The following is a 20,366-nucleotide window of genomic DNA, read 5'->3' on the forward strand; positions in this document are numbered from 1 at the left end:
TCAACACCAAATTTTCTCTGTAATTTCCCAAACACTATAAATACAGGCCCGTTCTGAACCCTGCCCCTGGGGTTTGCAATTTCAGGTTCCTTTAGGATCCTGGGAGATGTCACCCATACGTATTTCTCTAACTTGCTAACTCTTAATGCATCAGAAATAGATATATTGTGGTAATGAGTTCCACAGGTGACACATTGCGTACAAGTTTTAATTAAAAGTTAAATAGTTTAAGACATTTGTATACAGGCAACAGTATTGGTTGCTCACTCTGTACATTGCATTTATTGGACAGCAATAAGAAAAACAGAACATTTGGCACGAGAATGCCAATTTTTTTATTATTATTATTATTATTTTTGGACACATGAACACAAAATATCCCTGCAGGCTAAAAAAAAAAATACAATGCAATTGTACACGACCAGCATCTTATCTCGACACAGGGCTGTGAGCCCCAGGACAGTTTAGAAAGTACCTCGTATTGCTAGAGACATACATCCAGTCCAAAGTTAATAAAATACCATTTGAAACATTACAAGTCTAACAATATAGAAACCAAAAAATTACATCAGAAGTCAAACTGAACAAATGCAAACATTTTACATTGAAGTTGCAGCCTCTAGACATAGAAATATGAAAATGTCAATAGCAAGGTCTAAGAAAATCTGTAAGTGATATTTAGTGCAAGATCTTTCCTCCAGTGCACAGGGAAAGAGCCTCGCAGTGGATCAGGATCGGGATGGATCCAATGCCCTCTGGCCCTGCCTTCTGAAAATGAAAGCAGAGTCACTCCCTCGCTATTGAGCAAAGAAAACTCCTACAGCACATCCACCAAGGGGTCGGGGCTGCCCGGTGCCAGCTCTGAACCCGGCCCTGCCCCAGCCGAAGGGCCGAGCGAGGCTGGACACGGGACAGCCCGTGCACCCACCTCGGCGCCCTTTGGACGGAGCCCCGGAGAACCCACAGCAGTACAAGAGCCACGCTGGTGGAGACAGGCTAACCAGGGATGGCCAGAGCTTGTTCAGAACCCAGCAGGGACAAAGCAAGCAGAACCGGGTGGAAAACAGGGTTTCTGCCCCCTCCCCCCCCTCCTTTTTTTAATATTTTTTTTATATATATCAACCACCCCCTTCCCCAACTCTTTGAACTTTGCTACATTTAAAATCTTTCACACCACAGAGCTAAACAGTGGCCAACAGGCTTTATTTATAAAAAAAACCCCAAAAAACAAAAATCAAAACACCCTAAAACTACAGCTACAGAATGCACATCTTCCCATTGATTGACACATGCAGAACGAGTCACTCAGGCCCACAGGGCTCACTCAGGTCCTCAAGTCCTCCAGACTTGGGCTCAGACCTGCCTAGGGCAGCACTGCTGCAACTTGGATCCTGAACTTCAGTGCTTTCCCCCCAAAACTCCAGCCCTGTGCCCGGGCTGGGCTCTCACCAGCCCCGCTCGGGTGCTGGCCCAGGGCTCACCAGGGGCTGCTGCTCCACCTGGTCTGAGGTCAAATATCCAGTCACAGGCAAACCAAGGAGAGGCTCTCCCTTCCCTCAGTCTCAACCAGGAGTGCTTGGCACTGGACAACTAATTGGTGATAAAAGTTCATTTTTTATGCACCCTTGTTAAACCAGCCCCATTCCTAGTGCACAAACTCAAATCAGGGATCTTGGATCCTACCACCTCCAACAGGTGCTCAGGTGCTTTTCAAGGTGCCAAGGTTCTCCGTGTGTGTTGGGTCAGTTCACTCTAAATAGGGTTTTTGTGTCTTCTCCCTGAACGAGTACTGAGAAAAGCAGCGGTCAGTCTCCCACCCACATGTCCTGATTTTAATACACAAGTGAGGTATTCTTTAAAAAAAAAGTTAAAAAAAGTAAAAGAATCTTTTTGTTTTTTTTCAATCTAAACCTGTCCTGGCACGTACCAGGAGCAGGATTCACTTCAGTCCCATTTTTAACAGAAATGAAAAGAGGTTAAACTTAATTTATGAGACATACTACTGGCAAGGAGGTTATAAAACTGTTTGAAGATGTTCAGCGTACTCTGGTACAACTGAAAACAACAGCATTTAGAAATGTAAACTTTCATTTATTTACAAGCTTAAAGACTGAAGGAAACAGCATTTCCTATTGCTGAAATTTGGAGGGGGCTGGTTCCTAAGCTTTGGGACAGCAGACAACTTAGCAGCAAACCTCACACAAGTATCAGAGACCACAGTGCAATCCTTGGGCTTCTCAAACTCCTCCTCAGTTTAGGAATAAGCTTTAATCTGCGCTAAGTCAGGTATACAATAAGGAATCTAGTCTTAAATTACTACGTTCATGGATTACAGGGATACCAGGGAAACCAGGTCCCTGTTCTGGATTACAGGTTGCAGCTGAAAAAAGCCAAGCAGATTAAAAACCCTAATTTCTAGGCTGGGACAGAATCAGCATTTGAGACTCACACGGGTTCAACATGCTGTAAATGCAGTTGTGTGGGCAACCCAGATTCCCAGGAAAAAAAACAGTTCAAAATGCTGGTACAAGTCCTCAGGTTGCCTGTCACACAATACATTTCAACTGCACACGTTGGCCTTTCCTACACGGAACACCCAGTTTCCAAGCTTATAAAAAATGTTGTAGACAGGACACCAACAGTGAATATAAAACAGTTAAAAATAATTCTTAAAAAAAGCATGGAAATGTGTCTTTTCTAATTTGTTTCAGAAACTGCCAAATTGTGTGTTCAGAAAACGACACGAGAATGTTGGTTAAACTCATGCACAATCCTCAGCTAGAAAATTACACTGTTTGGGGGGGCTTAAAAAACAAAGATTTATTGCCAAAGTTAAACCTTCTATGAGAAAAAAGTTTTAAAATCACTTAGATTTATCAAACCACACAGCAGCATAAAGTGGGCACTTTTGTAAAAGTTTGCAAAATACCTAAAAGCTAAATTTTTTTTTTTTTTTGTTTTATAATTTTTAGAGGGGGGAAATGATGGTTCAGTACTTGTTACGATACCATGGCAGTATTATTTATAACCATTATCATTAAAATCTACTGACAGGCATCACTATTGGTTATATTACACATTCACAGAACAAGAACCACCTATTAACTCGCAGTATAGTGCAATTGCTTTGCAGCCCAAGTCTGCAGAGATTAAAAAGATAATTAGTAAAACTGACAAAAAACTGCAATACCTGTGAAAGTTATGTTTGTTAAAAGGCATTTACAGTAGTGAAGTCTAAAATCTCCATAAAAAAATCTATGGCCCCACACGACAGAAGGATTACAGCGAGCTGGAGAAAACATTTTGCCATCACATCATACTCACGAAGCAGGGCACGGAGACAGAGCAGCAGTCACCGTCAGCTCATGGGATGAGGAGAACTGAAAAAAACACAGCTAGCAAAAGATTTGATAGAAACCTTTCGTGCCACGTCCTTGAAAAATTTCAGGATGATCGGCCTTTGCGCTTTGAGGTAAAAATTCAGTCCAATGCATCAGAAAAGACAAGTCTATGGATTTCTAGTACAGAAAACAATGAAACAAATGGCTCAATTGTGTTGGTGCATCAGACGTTGCAGTGAAGAACAGATTCAGTGCGACTGTCCGGAGCTGCTGGTAGTGGGCAGTCCGAAATCCCCCGGCCCTGCGTAGAGCAGGAGGCTTCCAAACACTTCAGGACTGCGTGGGTAGTTGTTTTGCCTCATCTTCCCAGGTGCTCTCAAGCGAAATACATGGTGTGCTGGGTGTCGTGGTGGATCTGCACGGCCTTGGCCAGCGCCTGCGGATCGCGGCCGTTGCTCTGCCCCGACACGTGGCTGCCCTCAGCGCTGTGAGCAGACACACACCCATGAACAACTGGGACAAGCAGCACAGCTCAGCTTCACCACCTGCTTAGCAGGGTGATGAGGCCATTCCTTACCTGTCGTGATCCTTGTCCACAAGATGGTACCTGGCCCGAAAGGCCACCAGCCTGGCGTAGTAGGCGGGCGCGGGGATGGAGACGGAGCGGGTGCAGCGCACGTAGGTGTGGCACAGCTGGTACGTCAGCAGCTGCAGCTCGTCCGCCGTGAAGCAGTTGTCATCCCACAGCACCTGGTAGTGGGAGGGCCGGCTGGTTCCCTGCAGAGAACAGGTGAGCAGTCAGCTGGAGAGCAACAGCAAGGACAGAGGCGGTACCTGCAGGCTGCACCTTCCAGCAGGCACTGAGGAGTCAGTGCCAAGCAGGCACCGGCACACTCTGAGTCTGCCAAGTGACAAACAGAAGTGACTTTTCCCATGGGGACAACTACAAGGACTTAGTTGCACAGCCTGAGCACAGCAGAGCTGACATTACCTGAATTCCTGCATGGCTACAGAGGTAAAAGTCAAATTCAGAGGGATGTGTGATGGTGCTGTCCACAGTAGTGCCTGCTGGTACGTTGCCACTTTTACCCACCTAGTGAGAAAGGTTTATTATTAGTCCATGGGCTTTTTTGGAAGTGACCCGAAAATGCTTTCAAAGGTAGGCTCTATTGAAAGCTGCTGGAGAATTTACTGCTCAGAAAGGTGAAAAAATATTAAGGTCGTTTACACAGGAGGAATGAAAATGTTCTCTGTGAACTCATTTTTAGAAACTTCGCCAAATCCAGCTGGTGTGTCATCAGAGGAAAATAAAACCCTTGCCAGCACCATTAAAACTGCAGAGTGGGATAAAGCCTACACAAGTAATTCAGGATCTGAAAATGCAGGTTCCTGAGATAAATTTATTTCGTACCCTTGTTTGCTCTTACACCCCGGAGATCTGGGTTTTTAAGCAAACCTCAGATCAAGCGCTTCCCTAAAGAAGGTTCCTCAGCTGACCTGTGGATTTGTGCCACAAGCACATCTTAGATTCACATGGAGACAGAACAGGGAACAGAGTGAACAGCCAGGTCAGCTCATCATCAGGAATCCTGGACTGTAAAATCCCAGGATACATCTGCAGGTACACAAATACTGGGATACTGAGCACACCTATTCCAAAAGGGGGAACAAGCTGTTCCATCTGATGTAGAGCAATAAAAAAAGGACGAACTGGTTATTTTGGTAGAGAAAGGCTGTTACCACCCAGTACTGCTGCTGCTTTACAGCCGTAGTGGGCAAGAGGGATCCCACCCCACTGAATCAAACAATCCCACTTTCCTGTGCCATCACCTCCCCCTCATGGAGTCAGTACTTGCCCTTTCAGTTTTGTCGGCACAGAACAGCCTGGTGTGATGCCTTTTCTGCACAACAATGTAGGTTATTCCAGGTCTATAATCTTCTTCCAAACTAATGCAGGCCTTCCGGATGGCGATCAGCTCTGGCCAAGCTACCTACAAGCAGAAGATTGAACTATTATGTGATGAATTCAGTAGGCATTTGATTATTTTTTTACCTGTGTACAAATGCCGCACGGTAAGGGACTCAATCAGACTGGTAAATGTACGTTGTGCTTGCCCAGGACAATTCAAGGACACTTAATCTTTCCAATAACAAATAAATAAATATATTTTTTCAACGGCCAATCCCTTATAACCCACATCACTGTATATATCAATCCCTTTTCACGAACAACAAAAAAACCATCAGGCAATACCTGTTTCATCTGTCCTTCCGACACTCCCCCTCTGTAGTAAATGATCCTCGTGGGCTTGAAACGAGTGGATTTGTAGAACTGGATGAGCAGCTCCCGCACCATGTTGGTCAGGTCCTGGATCACCTCCTGGCTGTAGAGCAGCTCCTGGGAGGTCTCCTGGCGCGAGGTCTGCACGCGCACCGTGGCGCAGTAGCGGCTGGGGTGCCCGTCCATGCTGCCCACCACGGCCGCGATGGACGGCTTCTTCCCGTCCCCGGCGGGAGGGTGAGTCACATCTGCTCCCAGAAAGATCACTGGCTGCTGGAACACCGAGGGCCTGTTTGATAACGTTAAGGTTTATTAGTTAGAATAACAGAATTCCGGAAGGGTTTGGGTTGGAAAAGACCTTAAAGCCCAGGCAGTTCCACCCACCCCACCCTAACCTTAGTTGCTCCAAGCCCTGTCCAACCTGGCTTTGAACACTTCCAGGGATGGGGCAGCCACAGCTGTTCTGGGCACCCTGTGCCAGGGCCTCACCACCCTCACAGGGAACAACTCCTTCCTAATCTCTAATCTAGACGTACTCTCTTTCAGTTTGAAGCCATTACTTCAGTCCCTCTCTGGCCTCCTTGTTGGTCCTTTTGGATACTGCGAGGTGCTGTGAGGTTTTCACACAACCTTCTCTTCTCCAGGCTAAATAACCCAAACATCCTCACCCTGATTTGAGAGGAGAGGTGGCCTCTTATCAACTCATAATAATAAATAAGAACAGCAAAAAGAAAGAGGGCCAGGAATAAAAAACCATTACAGCTGAGGAAGGTGCATCCAAAGCACTGAATGGAAATAAAACCTGTGAGAGTCTTTAAGGGCAAAATTCTCTGCCTCCAGCACTTACAATCCAGAAAGAATAGAAAGTGACAAGGACAGGATCAAAGGCAGACCAAGTTACAAGCATTGATTCCAAGTCACTCCTCCTCACTCCTTTTTCAATTTGGATGCAAACACAGGCTGCTTTTGGAGGTGGCAAGAGGAAAAGGTACACTGAGTGAATCCAAAGGCAGGAAAGAGACAGGAAAAAAACTTTGGTGAGTTTGGTGGCTCTGACTCCCCTTGGCTCAGGGCTTACTGGGAACACTCCAAATGCAACAATATCCTCTACTGTCCACTCTGGACTGTGGGAATTTCTAAAGCATGTTTTATTTTGGAAAGGATCATTTTAGCAAACACAACAAAACAACACCATTTTCCTTGACAATGCAGACATTACAAAGCGCTTTTGATTGAATCTCACCTTTGATGAGGTACCAGCACATTGTTGATTCCTCCGAGCTTGGCGTTGATCTTCAGACACAGGTTGGACAGCGTTTGTGGAGAGGTTTTGACCACGTTCTTTACTTGAACACACTGCGTGGCCATGCCTAGAAGAGTATCTCCAACCCGCTTGACTTCAGCTGTGACAGAAAATAAGGCAGTGGTTCCTGCTTGCTCTTATTTTTTTTCAAATGTTACTGTAATTTAGATCCTTGAAACTTCACTGACAAAGGTTCAGTTTGCTCTTTGGTAATGCACAACTTCTCCAACCAGGCCTGACAAACCAGCTCCAATCTTTTTAAAGAGAACCCATTGCCTCCTCTGCCTCCTTCCTGCCACCCACTTGCAGTACAACTCCTGATCACCTTACAGCCCCTTCTCCATACCATACACAGGCGTCTTCCCAGGCAGAATCACCACGATGAGCTGCAGGCCAACGTAAGTCAGCTTTAAGTGTTTGAACATGGGCTCCACGCTGTCTGCACCCTGGGCGTACTTGCAGAAGCAGGGCTGGCCCTGGATCGGCATCCCGGCGTCCTTGGAGATCTTGCGCAGCTGGTCCGTGAAACTCCTGAAACAGAAGTGGGTTTGTTTTGGTCCTCTCACTATGGTTCACTCATCAGTTTTATCAACCAGATCTCCGCTGTTTCTGCTATTTCACAGCACTACAGTAACTAATTTTCAGCAATTCTGTTCCCATCAGGAACTCACTAATATGTCTCTAATCCTCTCTGAGGAAGGTCATCAGCTACTATAGTTTTACAAGCCTTACAGAAACAGACATTTGAGACAAACATCCTGAGGCAGACTCCCAAACTAATACTGATGCTCTGGAAATTTTCACTTATTCACCTAATTTATCTGAGCATTATTGCAACCATGATTTTTACCAATCAGTGGTCCACAGAACCTCTTTCTTTAGGATTCTGTAGAGTAATTTGAAGGGCAGGGGAAAACCAATTTATACCACATATCACCTTTCAGAAACATGAGAAAAATACACCTTGAAATAGAATCCTGAATAAATAGGAAAATACTTACTTCAGCAAGTCTTCCCTGCATTGTTTTTGAGGAGCAAAACAAGCAACAGCCCAAACTTTAATCTCAATGCCAGCATAGAACTGTTTCCCTCTCATGTCCCACACGCCTTGGTTTGGTGTGGCCACAGTCTTGTTCTAGGTAAAAATCAAAGGCAAATTAGAGATCAAGTGCTGCTCCATTTTGACTGTAGCCCACCAGAGGAAGCCTCATGAGAACATACACAAAACACCTCATGAATTTCAATAACCCCAGGATAAGGAGTTTTACAAGGCCTGGAAACTCACCCTGCCTCCATACTGCAGCATTGGGGCTGGCAGAACTCTGCCTGTCAGCTCTGTCATTTCATTATGGACAACAATTCCAAACTCCTTCAGGTACGGATCAGGCCCACCAACCATACTGTTACTCTTCACCTGGGGACAAGACAAGTACTGATGTCACTACACTAAAGCTTCAAGTGACTGTCCTCTTTGTCACCAACAGCCTGTCTGTTCAGAAGGATTTGTTTTAACCAAGACAGATTTGTTAACTTCTCTCTTGGTCATGCTCCTCAACACCACCTGCTCCAATGCTCTGGAGAAGCCATGAGAAGTGACAAACACAGAGTGTGCAGCTGGAAAAATACTCACCAGTCTGCTGATCTCCTCCTGCCTGTCTGGGGCAGACCTGGCTGTTGCTTTTATCATGGTCGAGGTCTGATTGTCTGTCAGCTTCTTGATGCACCTCTGGCCTGCCACGATGTTACACACCTGCAGGGGAGCAGGGAGAGGTGCTGTGACACTGTTTACCAGAGGGCACCCCACAGTGCAGGACTTGGATCCTTACCTCCAGTGGCAGGTACGTGTGTTTCTGCTCCTGTCCCACTTGGAGACAGGGCAGGTGAGGGTATTTCAGCTGCAGACTGTATTTCTGCTTAAAATACTGAGCTACTGTGCACTCCATGGCCTGCCCATTCTCCAGCTGCAGAGGGAACCTAGAAATCACATTTGTTCTGGTTAGACTTTGTCAGATTTTTTAAAAGGAAAAAATGGTATAAAAAACCTATTCCAGACTACCTTTAGCAAATCTCTATTTTCCTTAGTTATGGGATCTCTTCTTTATGAAAAGATTTTAGACTATATACGGAATTTCTCATATCTTAGCTATTTTAAAAATAGGAGCTTTTGATAACTGTATTTAAAAATCAGGATATAGCTCAGTTTTCCTGGGTGGAAGGAAATAAAAAAGTAGTCAAAACCCACACTATTCCTCTACTGCACTAAGACTAAGCATTCCTGCAAAGCCACACAGTTGCTTCACCTCCAGAGTAAACTATTCCTGAATAAACAACATACCAAATATATTCCAGATATATTTAAAAGGTTGAAGATTTTAAGAACTGTCAGGCAGTGCTTGATACATACGTCTGGTGGCTGGCTGGTCGCCGGGTAACATTGCAAACTCGGTATTTTCTCTTCATCTGGCCACAGTGGGTCACCTCTACTTTTAGACCTGAAAATACAACAGAAAACAAATTCAGGGATCACCTTTGAAGAGGATAAAGGAAAAAAGGGAACAGCCCAGTTCTCCATGTGCCTTGCATATTTTCATTACGACATATTATGAGCAGGTTTCAGTATTTTCTTGCAGCAGTTAGGACAAGCTTTTACCTCTGATTTCTTTGGTAAACTTGACACGCTGGGAGTCTGTCAGAGGTTTGCTTTGCTCACTGATGTTCTGGATGTCCAAGACCTCGCACATGAACTCAATGATTGGCTGGGCACGATAGAAAGCAGTCGCTGACACTAAGATAAAAAGACAGGACAATTAACTGGGAAGCACAAAGAACTCTGTTACATGAGTGAGACAGAATCTCCTACACACCATCGATGTTGAGCATCATGTTCCACATGGCAGGCCGGACTGACTGGTGGAAGCCAAACCAGACCTCCCTGCCCCCTCCCAGGGGGTGGTAGTAGCCTTCAGGGGGGGAGAAGAAGGAGCGGCCCACAGGGGTGTACCTGGAAAAAAAAATAAGAAAATTAACACTCTGATCATTTCTTTCTGATATACTTTTTAAACTATAGTGTTTAAAACACATTTCTACACATGTTATAACTGTCAGAGCTGATTTATGGCAAGCACACAAAGCCTTGTCTGACAGGGCAGCTGGAAAGGGTACAGCAAATTCCTGTCAGAAACATGACCAGCAGACACAAGTCTAGTTCAGATCACATTTCCCTATTCTAGTGCAAATTTGTAATGCAGGTGTTGGATTACATGGCTGTATCCCTCATCCCTTCTACCACAGGAGTGTAATGGGCAGCAGAGCAGCAGCTCTGCAGGAATAACAAACACAAAGGTTAAGATGGAGAGAAGACATATCCAGTCAGGAAGGCCCCACAGGTACCCACCTCATGGAGGGAAGGTGCCGTGTGATTACATCCAGTGCCTGTACAGAATCTTCAGGAACTTCATTCAAGTGCCCTGCCAGAGCTTCCAGCAGCATCTGAAGGCTGACGACTGACACCCACTGAATGGAAACCTTAAATGTCTGGTCCTTCCCCTCTCCTGGAAGTGTAACCTCCATATCCACCTGCCACAGGCACAAGAAAATTAAGCACAAGCTTTTGTTATGGATTGCAGACAGACACAACACTCAGCAATGGTACAATATTCTCCTAGGTGTCCTTTGAATCTGTATTTTTGATTATTAGTTTGTGTAATGCCCTTAAAATATTACAATTGGTTCCCTCAGGACTTTGAAAGTTTGTCGTTTATTCATCTGAGAAATTGCACTGAAGTATCTTTAAATGTAAATTTTAAGCAGTGATTAGTATGGTGACATCAAAGCTCTGGAGAACAGTGAGTCATTTTTTTAAATCAGCCAATTAATAGCAAGATGTTTTGTGAACCAAATGGAAAGGCAAGAAAACCTTTTGGTCATAAAGGAGACTCGCTGAGAAACACAAATCCCAGAGCTCTGGTGCAGCACTTGGGATGATTCTCACACCCCAGAGCCCTGAGCATAACTGTGAACTCCTCGTGGACATCCTCCAAGGCACAACAATGACCAGATCCCTCGGGAGATCAGAAGATGGGGGGAAGTTTTATTTACAGCTGGGGTGCACATGCAAGGCAGGAACAGCTGATCTGGTTGTTCCAGGAACACAAGGACGTATCTCCACAGCACAACCAAACCCAACCAGAGTCATCATCAGCTGCAACGACTTTATCATTCAGCAACAGAACAAGGGTCAGGGAAATGGAAGTTCCCACCAGGGTAAAAGAAAAATAGTCTCCTTGCAGCTATAAAAGCAAAATGTAGTTCTCATGTCTCGTGATACTCTGCAGCTGAAGAACTGGGAATTAGAAACCCAAAGACACAAACTCCAGTAAAACACCAGTGAGCTCCTAGAGTCCCTGACTGGTCCTGATTGTCATTTCCAAGACTTCACCAATAGGTGTGACAGTATTTTGGGTTTATGTCAACAAAAGAACACTTTTCAAATGACACTGTAACAGTTGTGGAAAAGTTAAAGCAACACTTACTCTGTCCCTGCCAATGGGTAAGGGGTGTGCCGTGTACATGTTCCGCTTCCCATCGTACCCAGGCTGCCGATCCCCAAATATCTGCATCTTGAAGTGCCTCACCATCGTATCCACCACCTCCCTAGGCAGTGATTCATTGAGTTAAGTGGAAGAACAGAAAATTCAGTAATGGGCTTACACAATTTAAATTATTTTTCCACTTTTTCTTAAAGGAGCAAGATATGAAAAGCAGTAATGCACGAAAGCACCCCGAGGTCACACCAGAAGCTGCGAATGTCACCTCCAGGTTAAGACACCCAAGTGGCACACACAGGTGTCTGTACAGGTATCTGTGCTGTCAGCAGAGCTACAGCCAAAACAAGCAGGGGAACCTGGAGAGATGTTCTCATACAGGAGCAGACAACCTACAAGCCTTGGGGTGAACAGGAGCACTCTGTGGATTGATCCACATGTGGACTCCAAAATCCGCAAGCTGAAGTGCCTCCCCTCAGCTGCTACACGTTTGTGTAGCAGACTGAGTAACAATTACCAGGGACATTGACTTGTAGGCTGTAAAATAAAACCAGCTGGAGGTCAATGCTCAGTACATTTCCCAGAGCCTTCCACATTACAGGCCATTTGCAAGAATATTATAGTTCACTGAAAAGCAACTGCTGGCCACAGTACAGACACAAACAGGCCTTTAGCAGATGGAGAACTCCTAGGATGCACAGATTCCTTACATCAGGTATGTACACTTAATTTAAATCAATAAACCTTTATTAAAGTAACCCCTACCTGTTGACTCTTCGGGGGCGTTTCTCTGGTTTGATATCTACATCATAGTGATAAACATCAATCTTGGGGATCTGAACCTGGAAGTGGTTGGCCAGGAGCCGGATGGGTTTCCCAACAGTGCCCAGGCCTGGGCGACGGGGCGGCTGGAAAAGGCTGCTTGGGGGCCCTAGGAAAGTCAAATAAATGTGTGTGAGATGTGATGGCTCACTCCATGCACCTCTCTGGTGTGCTGTGGGTGGCATTTTGACCGGGCAGGAGGAAATCTTGAGCTTTTTGAGGCTGCAAACAGAGGTGTTCAAAGCCGCTCAGCCTTCCAGCTGCTCGGAACTTCAAGGTAAAAAACGTGTTCCCTAAAGCATGTATAGGTAGGTGCCATAAATAATTCTTAAAATTTTAGTGGCATTTATTCATGACTGTGGTTAAGAACTTCACAGAGTCCTGAGAGGGAATGCAACCATACAGATATTATTTATTTTCATGTAATGCAAAGATAAGTACATCCCTACCTCCATTTCTAAAACAAACCAGCAGCCACAAAAGCCACATTTTGTCATTGTTTCCACTACAGGCTTAAAGTTCAGACATCAATGATCCAATTTAAAATTCCAACGTAAAGACAGGAGTGAGGAAAGGTTTAGGCTTTCCTCTAAGTAGAAGGATAAGGGAGAAAGCATTAGACAGGTATGGACTCCTACAGACATGGAAGAGATATTTTATTGGGACAAAAGAAGAGCTTAAGGAACAGATCTAAGGAGGAAATTATTAGAGGCCTGGAAGCATTACTCACATGCAAGCTGGTCACTAGGGAAGCCTTTAGTTACCCTCCTCAAAGTGTTAAGATCTGAGATACCACGTTAACGAGATTAAACTGACTATTTTTTAAATCGATCAGAGCCTCAGCTGACACTGCACATAAAGCAAATGACATTGGTATATTTTCATGGGTTTGTCTATATCTGAGCAAGGCTCAGTGTGATCAAAGTGTCTTCCCTCTGTGGTAGAGTAGCAAAGGAGAGGGTAAGCACTCTCACTAGAATACAATAATAAACCTATCATAAAACTTAGGGCAAATTTAGCATTATAACCTGACAGCATCCATGTAAGACACAATCCCAGCGTTTGTACCAGCAGAAAGGAGAGCTAGGTGACTCCTATCTGGGTACACTTCAGGGTGCAGCAATAAACTTTAACACAACCACAAACTAAACCCAGGACCAAATCCCAGGAGATTCCACACTGGATTTTAAAGCCATCTATTGGCTACTGCATTATCCAATAAAATTACCAACCAGCCCTGGAATATTTTTAAGCAGAAGGAACACGGGGCATGTGAGCAGCTGAAGCCCACTGCCGTGTCAGCTCTGCCAAGCTGCAGTGGCAGGGGGCTGCTGGGGACAGATATCCCACAGGACACGTTCCTGGCTCCACACCCGCCTGACGGATCAGACCAGTTGTGGGGTACAGTTAGTGTTTAAAAAAAGTTACAGTCTGCTGTTTAAAAAAACTACAGCTGTCTTGACAAGCATGAACCATTGAGGGCAATCAGTTTGCTGTGCTTATTTGGATACGAGAGATGATCCATTAATCCCATGCTAATTAGTCTGAAGGAAGTGCAGGCACTGACCTCCTGCAAGAGATTAAATGACAACTATATTTACCCATTTTCCTCCCTTGGTATTGACAAGTTCTGCAGACACGCACAGCAATGCTGCCCTCTGTTCTGACCGAAGGAAATAAAACTTACATCTCCTCCTTCCTAAAGTTATTTCTCAAAGGATCCTAGAGAATCAGCTACAAACTGTTTTCCCGTTTGAAGCCAGGCTGCCCTGGCACCACAGGATTTTTATCTGATCAGCCTGACTAGGGTTATATGTGCTGTTATATTTTAATTTCTCTTGCCCCACAACCATTATGTGCTAAGCACCTCAACCGAATGGCTTCAGACAGGAAGCAGTTTTCAAAACTGAAAGAGAATCTGCTTCTCCAGCTGGAACTCAGGGAGGCCACGATACATCACACACATACAGCAGGCTCTGAGTCAGCCCTCACTACCTCAAACTCTGGATTCTTCTGGAATTGCACCTTTGTGTCTATAAACGTTTCCTGTCACACCAAAATTAATATCACTTCGGTTATACCAATCGTTTGAATGGGAACTTGATGGGTCAGGTGTACAGGCCACTGAGGGCTAGAAATACATCCAGGACGCATTTGATGGGAGAATAATCATGGACTAGGACACAAGCAGGAGAGCACCACATGCAAAAACCCACCAATATTTAAGCGAAGTTCGCTGAAGAAATAAACAGCCGTATTTTCAGACAGCATCACCTTAAACTCTCAGGAATAGCTCAACGTCAAATATAAAACTTGTCACCGCACAGGTTGCAGGGTGCGCACCGCTGTGACGCTACAGCCCTGCCTGTCCCCGTCCCCTCGCTGTCGCTGTCCCGCTCCCAGCCCCGTCCCGTCCACCCCGGCGAGGGCGAGGTGCGTCCCCCGGTAGCCCCGGCAGCGGCGAGGCCGCGAGGGCACCCGCAAGCCGCACGCAAAGTTTCGCGACCCGCTGCGGCTCCTCCGCACCGCGCAGCGCCGGCGGCCCCGAGCGGGCCCCGCCGCTGCCGGGGAGCCCCGCCGGGCCCGCGGCCTCCTTCCCCCGCCGTCACGGCCCCACAGGCCGCGGCCCCCGCGCCTCCCCCCCGCGCCTCTCACCGGGTCCCAGCGCCTCCATGGCGGCGGTGGCGGCCTCGCTGCTCTCGCCGCCGGCCCCGCCGCCCGCCCCGGGCCCCGCCGCCGGCCCCGCCGCCGCCGCGTAGCGCTTGATCTCGGGAATATTGGCGGCGGGGTGGGGGTCCGGCGCGGACACGGGGGCGGCGGGGCGGGAGGCGGCGGCGGCCGAGGAGGAGGATGAGGAGGAGGCAGCGGGGGCGCGGCGGGGAGCGCTCCCCGCGTTCCGCTTCGCCGAGCGGCGGCGCGAACAATCCCCGCGCTGCGCCCCCGCCGAGCCCGCGCGCGCCCCCGCCGCCGCCAGCACGCGCCCGAGCGCGCTCCCGGGACGGGGGGTGAGGAGGAGGAGGAGGAGGAGGAGGAGGAAAAGGAGGAGGAGAAGGGAGGGAGGAAGAGGCCGCTCCGCGCTGCCCGGCGCCGCCGGCTCGCGCACGCGCGCCGCCCGCGGGAGCGCGCACGCCGCCCGCGCGACCCCGCAGCCGCAACAGGTGACGGGTCTGGAGCACGGAATGGCAGAACGGTCACGGCTGGAAGGGACCTCCGCAGATCGTCCACCCCTAACCCCCTGCCAAGGCAGGGCCGCCCGAGCAGGTGACAGGGACGCGTCCATGTGGGTTTGGAATGTCTCTGTTTGGATAGGGAGACTCCACGCCCTTCCCTGGACACCTGTTCCCGTGCTCGGCCACCCTCAGCATAAAGAAGTTCTTCCTCGTGCTTGGGTGAAACGCTGTGGTTTTGTTTATGGCCATTGCTCCTCATCCTGTTGCTGGGCACCGGCAAAAAGATCCTTTTCAGTGGTGCCCAGCAACGGGGTGAGGAGCAATGGCCATAAACTAAAACACTTCCTCAGCATCAGGATGAACTTTCCATGAGGGTGGCCAAGCACTGGAACAGGATGCCCAGGGAGATTATGGAGTCTCCTTGTCCGGAGAGATTCCAAACTCACCTGGACACATTCCTGTGTCACCTGCTCTGGGTGACCCTGCCTTGGCAGGGGCATTGGACTGGATGATCTGCAGAGGCCCCCCTCCAACCCCAACAATTTTGTGATTTGGTGAAAAGAGTCTGGCAGCATTCTCTTGGCACCTGCCTTTCAGATACTGCATGGATTGATGGGATGCCCTCTCAGCCGTCCCTTCTCCAGAATAACCAGGCCCAGCTCCCACAGTCTCTCCTCAACACAGAGATGCTCCAGACCCCCCCCGTCATCTTTGTGGCCTCTGCTGGACCCCCTCCAGTATCTCCTTGTCTTGTCCTGAGGAGCCCAGAACTGGACACAGCACTCCAGATGTCCCTCACTAGGGCTGGGTGTCAGGATTCCCTCCCTGCCCTGCTGGCTCTTCCTAGGGTGCATTTCATGCATGAAGAGCTGCCTCAGTAGAGGTGAGAGCTGCTGCCCCTCGGGCACCAGGAAGGAGGGGATTGTTTGTCTGTACCTCCCCTGTTCTGTCCCAAAACCCAACACCTGTTTGCAGGTTTAGTAATTAACCCAGAACTCCAGCACACTCTGTGACAGCTACCCTGATGGTGCCTGCCTGCCCCAGCTTCACCAGTCCTCCACTGCTCCCCACAACCAGGGAATTCTCCGTGCTCAGTTGATGACACCCCGAATAACTCCCAGTACCAACTAAACAGCCTCAGTGGGGTTTAAAACACCTGACAACACAGCATTTGTCCAAGGCAGGTGAGGCACAGCACTGAACCTCTCAGGGTTGTGACCGCCAGCCCTTGGGGCGCTCGGTGGACACCGAATGGCCGAGGATCCATGAGGGCTGGAGATCCACGAGTGGCTGGCACAATCTTGGACGTCACCCAGGAGCTGCCTGGCAAGCACCGGGGCTGGGACGCCGCGGTGTTCCACTGCCCAGGGCGTTCAGCTCCCGGGAGAGCCTTGCCATGGCCACGTCCCCTTATCCTCACAGACAGTAAACTTGTCCTCTGTTAAAGAGACAACACTTCCAGCCACGTGCCATTAAATAAAGGGCCTAGGGGCTTTTTGCCTTTTTAAGCAGTTTATGCTATTTTAGTGAGCTGCTCCCTTGTGCACCTCCTGGGTTCTGTTTAACCAACAGCTCTCTGCTGACTCACCAGAAAATCAGAAGTCAAAACATTTTATAAATAATAAATGCTGAGTCCACTTTATTTGCCTTTTTTAACCTGTGGGGCTGATATTTTCCAAGTTGAAACATCAAAATCTGTTTTAAAATGAAATGAAATCTGAGATTCTCATATAGATCTGAGATTCCCTCATAATTCCCTGACAGCCGTTGATGAACACCTGAGGAAAAAACCAGTTTTACCAGACCAGTAACAAACTCCACAGCATCTGACAATGGAGATGTCAGCATGAAATTTCCATGCTGTTATTCAGCCTATCTATGTATAAAAAACACATATGTAGGGATACACAAATAGTACTTAAAAAAAAAACCCACCAAATATACAATCTCTGTCTCAAGAAATCTGCAACACAAGGGCTCAGTCCTGTAAGGTGTTGAGTGTGATAACTAAAGCTTTTACTCACTGCATTATAAATTCAATTAACTTGATAAATATTACACACATAGTCAGATATCCCCACTACCACAGCAGTCAGAACCCTATTTCTCGAAGTTAACCCAGCCTCATACTGAAAACAGCCACATTTCCAGGGTCAAGACTGGATTTAGGAATGACAGATCAGAGTTATGACAGGATTATCTCCGAGGATTTCCTTCTAAACACCTCATCTGCTACAAGCTGGGGAAGGAGTATGTTGTTTAGTAAAAAAACAGATTCCTAAACTAGCTTTCATAACATAAACATCCTAATAAGGGGCTTGATCCAGTGCTAAAAGTCTGTGTGACATTTAGAACCTCCTTAATGGCAAACATTTTACCTGTTCCGTGGCTGCCTCTGTGTGCCAAGCATGAGTAACAACCCAGGATCAGAAATTGTCTAATAAGGCAAATCTTTTTTGCCACCTTTTTCTTGCCAGCTGACTCTGACTCTCATCCTGACGAATCCGTGAGAGCGCAGCCCTGAGGAGGTGTGTTTGTGCAGAGCCAGCATCTGTCCCTCTGTTACTAAACACTAATTATTGAACTAATTACTCTGGCTCCTTGCGGCAGCGAGAAGAAAGCAGAACTGTGGTGGTTGTGGTGGGTTTCACGGACATTTGCTTTTCTCACTTCCTTTGTTCTCAGGCTTGTTGGCTCCATGGGAACTGTCATGGTAGATCAGTCTATCTGCTCCTTGTCCCGGATAAAACCATAACAATAAAACACCCCAAATTAAAAAACACCCCAAAAACTGACCAAACACCCCAAAACACTTTTTATTTTTTCCTCGCCTTCCGTGATAGCAGATTCCCACTGGGTGACATGGAAGGAAATGTATTACTGTAGCACTGTGTTCTACAAAGTAATTGTAATTATGAAAGAAGTGCCTAACACCCCCAACTGGGGGTCAGAACAGGGTCCCTGACACTCACCCCAGCTCGGGGCTCTCCCTCCAGCTACTTGCAAAAGAACTACAGAACTAAACGTAACAAAAATGGATAAAGTAGAATATTTTCCTACTTGGATTGATTCTGTACTAGAATATCCCTGTATGGGCCATTCACCTTGTTCTTGGACTCAATGATCCTTGTGGGTCCCTTCCAACTTTGAATATTCTGTGAAATCTGTGAAGTATAAAGTGATTTGCATCTGTTGAGTAGTTCTTCATTGACTTATGTGTTTTCAGTAAATTTTTCTGGCTTCAGAAGCCTTTTTTTTTTTCTTCCCTTAAGGAGCATTAAGCAGCAAGGTTAAGTAAAGAAGTCGTTAAGCAACTATATAATGATGACTTATGAGAGGGAAATCTTAAATATTTTGTATGTAGAGGGAATATTCAGAAATTCAAGGTAGAAATTGAAATAAATTGAAAGACTTTACCCAAAAGGTTTGAGCCTTCATTCACCTAACATGAGTGGGGTTGGCTCAGAGTATGGCTGTACAGCAGCCAATGGAAAATGCATGTATTTTATTCTGTAAATAGGACACTGCTGACAGTAATAGCTGTGTGTATCTAATATCTATGAGCTCGACTCGTGTGCTCTCACCCGCACAGTCACCTGGAGACACAACATGTAGCATGTCCCGAAGATCAAAACGAAACACAGGCTCTGTTTAACCCATGAAACAACGTGAAATGTTTTGGCAGCAGAGCCCTGACCCCACAATGTCAATAATTGACAGCGCTGTAAATCCCCAGGCCCTTCACGGCCCTTCCCAGCGCCTCACTTCTCCTCACGTCCCCTCTCCGTCCCTCACGCACCCTCTCGTGTCCTCATGACTCCTCTCAGTCCCCTCGCGTCCCTTCTCATCCCATCTCGTCCCCTCACAGTCCCTTTCGGCCCTTCACAGTCCCTCATATCCCTCTCGCTTCCCCTCGGACCCTCACATCCCCTCGTGTCCCCTCACATCCCCTCACGATCCCTCGTGTCCCCTCACATCCCCTCACGATCCCTCGTGTCCCCTCACATCCCCTCAGGGTCCCTCACATTCACTCACAATCCCTCACATCCCCTCATGGTCCCTCAAATCCCCTCCTGTCCCCTCACATCCCCTCCTGTCTCCTCACATTCCCTCACATCCCCTTCTGTCCCCTCGTGTCCCCTCACATCCCCTCGTGTCCCCTCACATCCCCTCCTGTCCCCTCACATGCCCTCACATTCCCTCACATCCCCTCGTGTCCCCTCACATCCCCTCCTGTCCCCTCACATTCCCTCACATCCTCTCGTGTCCCCTCACAACCCCTCACGATCCCTCCTGTCCCCTCACGGTCCCTCACATCCCCTCGTGTCCCCTTGTGTCCCCTCACATCCCCTCACGGTCCCTCACATTCCCTCACATCCCCTCCTGTCCCCTCACGTCCCCTCCTGTCCCCTCGTGTCCCCTCACATCCCCTCGTGTCCCCTCACATCCCCTCGTGTCCCCTCCTGTCCCCTCGTGTCCCCTCCTGTCCCCTCACATCCCCTCGTGTCCCCTCCTGTCCCCTCACATCCCCTCCTGTCCCCTCACATCCCCTCGTGTCCCCTCGTGTCCCCTCGTGTCCCCTCGTGTCCCCTCGTGTCCCCTCACATCCCCTCGTGTCCCCTCCTGTCCCCTCACATCCCCTCCTGTCCCCTCACATCCCCTCGTGTCCCCTCCTGTCCCCTCCTGTCCCCTCGTGTCCCCTCACATCCCCTCCTGTCCCCTCGTGTCCCCTCCTGTCCCCTCGTGTCCCCTCCTGTCCCCTCGTGTCCCCTCACATCCCCTCCTGTCCCCTCACGGTCCCGCCCCAGCCCGGGCGCGGGGCGCGCCCCCGCCGCCAGGCGGCGCAAGAGTGCGCGCGGGCGGCCTGAGAGCGGGAGCCGCGATTGGCCCACGCGTCTGGGGCGT

The 20,366-nt window shown here is 48.0% G+C and overlaps 1 protein-coding gene and 1 long non-coding RNA gene across 4 annotated transcripts; both read right to left on the bottom strand.

Annotated features, from left to right (window-relative positions):
* Positions 1-190: 190 nt before the first annotated feature.
* On the bottom strand, positions 191-15,010 carry LOC128799762 (protein argonaute-4). Its single transcript, XM_053964448.1, has 18 exons — positions 14,947-15,010; positions 12,235-12,400; positions 11,458-11,578; positions 10,320-10,501; positions 9,790-9,926; positions 9,576-9,710; positions 9,330-9,417; positions 8,752-8,899; positions 8,556-8,675; positions 8,211-8,339; positions 7,927-8,060; positions 7,272-7,456; positions 6,866-7,025; positions 5,596-5,911; positions 5,198-5,332; positions 4,333-4,434; positions 3,919-4,118; positions 191-3,826 (listed from the first exon to the last, which is right to left on the bottom strand). The coding sequence occupies exons 1-18, from the start codon at positions 14,963-14,965 to the stop codon at positions 3,718-3,720; spliced, it is 2,586 nt and encodes an 861-aa protein (XP_053820423.1). The 5' UTR covers positions 14,966-15,010; the 3' UTR covers positions 191-3,717.
* A 2,068-nt stretch (positions 15,011-17,078) lies between these two features.
* On the bottom strand, positions 17,079-20,319 carry LOC128799766 (uncharacterized). Of its 3 annotated transcripts, none has more exons than XR_008434831.1 (4): positions 20,237-20,319; positions 19,046-19,108; positions 18,566-18,625; positions 17,079-18,194 (listed from the first exon to the last, which is right to left on the bottom strand). It is a non-coding gene; the product is annotated as an uncharacterized LOC128799766 (long non-coding RNA). The 3 variants fall into 3 exon arrangements; XR_008434830.1 differs by lacking the exon at positions 20,237-20,319 and adding an exon at positions 19,261-19,348; XR_008434829.1 differs by lacking the exon at positions 20,237-20,319 and having other exon boundaries at positions 19,046-19,348.
* Between the last annotated feature and the right edge of the window lie 47 nt (positions 20,320-20,366).

The sequence above is a fragment of the Vidua chalybeata genome, chromosome 25, assembly GCF_026979565.1.
Source record: "Vidua chalybeata isolate OUT-0048 chromosome 25, bVidCha1 merged haplotype, whole genome shotgun sequence".
In the NCBI taxonomy this organism is placed as follows: Eukaryota; Metazoa; Chordata; class Aves; order Passeriformes; family Viduidae; genus Vidua; species Vidua chalybeata.